The sequence below is a fragment of the Sapajus apella genome, unplaced genomic scaffold, assembly GCF_009761245.1.
Source record: "Sapajus apella isolate SASKATOON/1434 unplaced genomic scaffold, GSC_monkey_1.0 scaffold68, whole genome shotgun sequence".
NCBI classification, from domain to species: Eukaryota; Metazoa; Chordata; class Mammalia; order Primates; family Cebidae; genus Sapajus; species Sapajus apella.
Genome location: NW_022437008.1, coordinates 3,124,822 through 3,125,843, shown reverse-complemented (window position 1 = coordinate 3,125,843; position 1,022 = coordinate 3,124,822). Strand labels below are relative to the sequence as shown.

General features: G+C 64.1%; 1 protein-coding gene across 1 annotated transcript in view; it reads right to left on the bottom strand.

Annotated features, from left to right (window-relative positions):
• The window catches only part of CAPN12 (calpain 12), a 12,853-nt gene extending 12,100 nt beyond the window's left edge, over window positions 1-753 (bottom strand). Inside the window, exon 1 of the mRNA XM_032248898.1 lies at window positions 172-753. Within this exon, the coding sequence (XP_032104789.1) occupies window positions 172-408 (237 nt within the window). The 5' untranslated portion in view covers window positions 409-753. The remainder of the gene's footprint in view (window positions 1-171) is intronic.
• Between the last annotated feature and the right edge of the window lie 269 nt (window positions 754-1,022).

Sequence of the window (1,022 nt, the reverse complement as noted above, 5' to 3'; positions counted from 1 at the left end):
CCCCACAGCCCCTCCTCCCTCAGACCCCAGAGCCCAGGTCCCCAGCCCCTCCTCCCTCAGACCCCGGAGCCCAGGCCCCAGCCCCTCCTCCCTCAGACCCAGGAGCCCAGGCCCCAGCCCCAGCCCCTCCTCCCTCAGACCCCGGAGCCCAGGTCCCCAGCCACACTTTACATGGGGCCTCATCCATTTCACGCCTTTGGCCTTCTCCGAGTCTGGTCCCAGCTGGTCGTAGCCAAGGGCATCAGGTCCAGCAGGGAAGTAAGGGTCTCGGAACAGGATCCCTGAGTCCAGGCAGGCTGCCCGGATTGCCTCATAGCTCTGGCCCCGAAAGAGCTGCGGGCCCCCGGCTCCAACCCCGGCCTCCTCTTCCACGAGCTGGATGGTGACCCTCCCGCTGCCGCTTGCCATCTGGACACTGGCCTCACAGGCCAGCACCAGGCCCTTTAACCTCCTGAGTCACAGGGGTGGGGCCTCCCCCCCACTGGAGAGTCAGTGGGGGTCCCGAGGCATCGAGGAGCCTTTCCTCGTTAATATTAATTGATGGTTTGGGGTGCTGGGGAGCAGGGACGCCGCCTCAGTGGTTTCCTCCCTGGGGCGTGGGGCCTTCAATTGTGGCCAAGGTAGCAGCTTAATGGGCTTGGCCAGCAGCAGGAGAGAAGGCAGGCAGACCTGAGGGAGGACCGGCTTTGCTGTGGGAGCGCCGAGAAGGAGGTCAGTGTGGGGGCGCCTCTGCTACCAACGCTTGCCGGGCTGGGGAGGGAGGCGGTTTACCTCTGTGTCTCCATCTCTCAGATCGCCTCTCTCCGCCTCCCGCTGACAGGTTCTGTCTCCCACCTTCATTGCTCTCCCCCGTCCCTGTCATTGCTTCTCCCTCTCCATCTCTCATGGGGTGGGGGGTGTGTGTGCGTGCGCGCGCGTGTGTGTTCTGGGACAGAGTCTCACTCTGTTGCCAGGCTGGAGTGCAATGGTGTTATCTCAGCTCACTGCAACCTCTGCCTTCCAGGTTCAAGGGATTCTCCTGC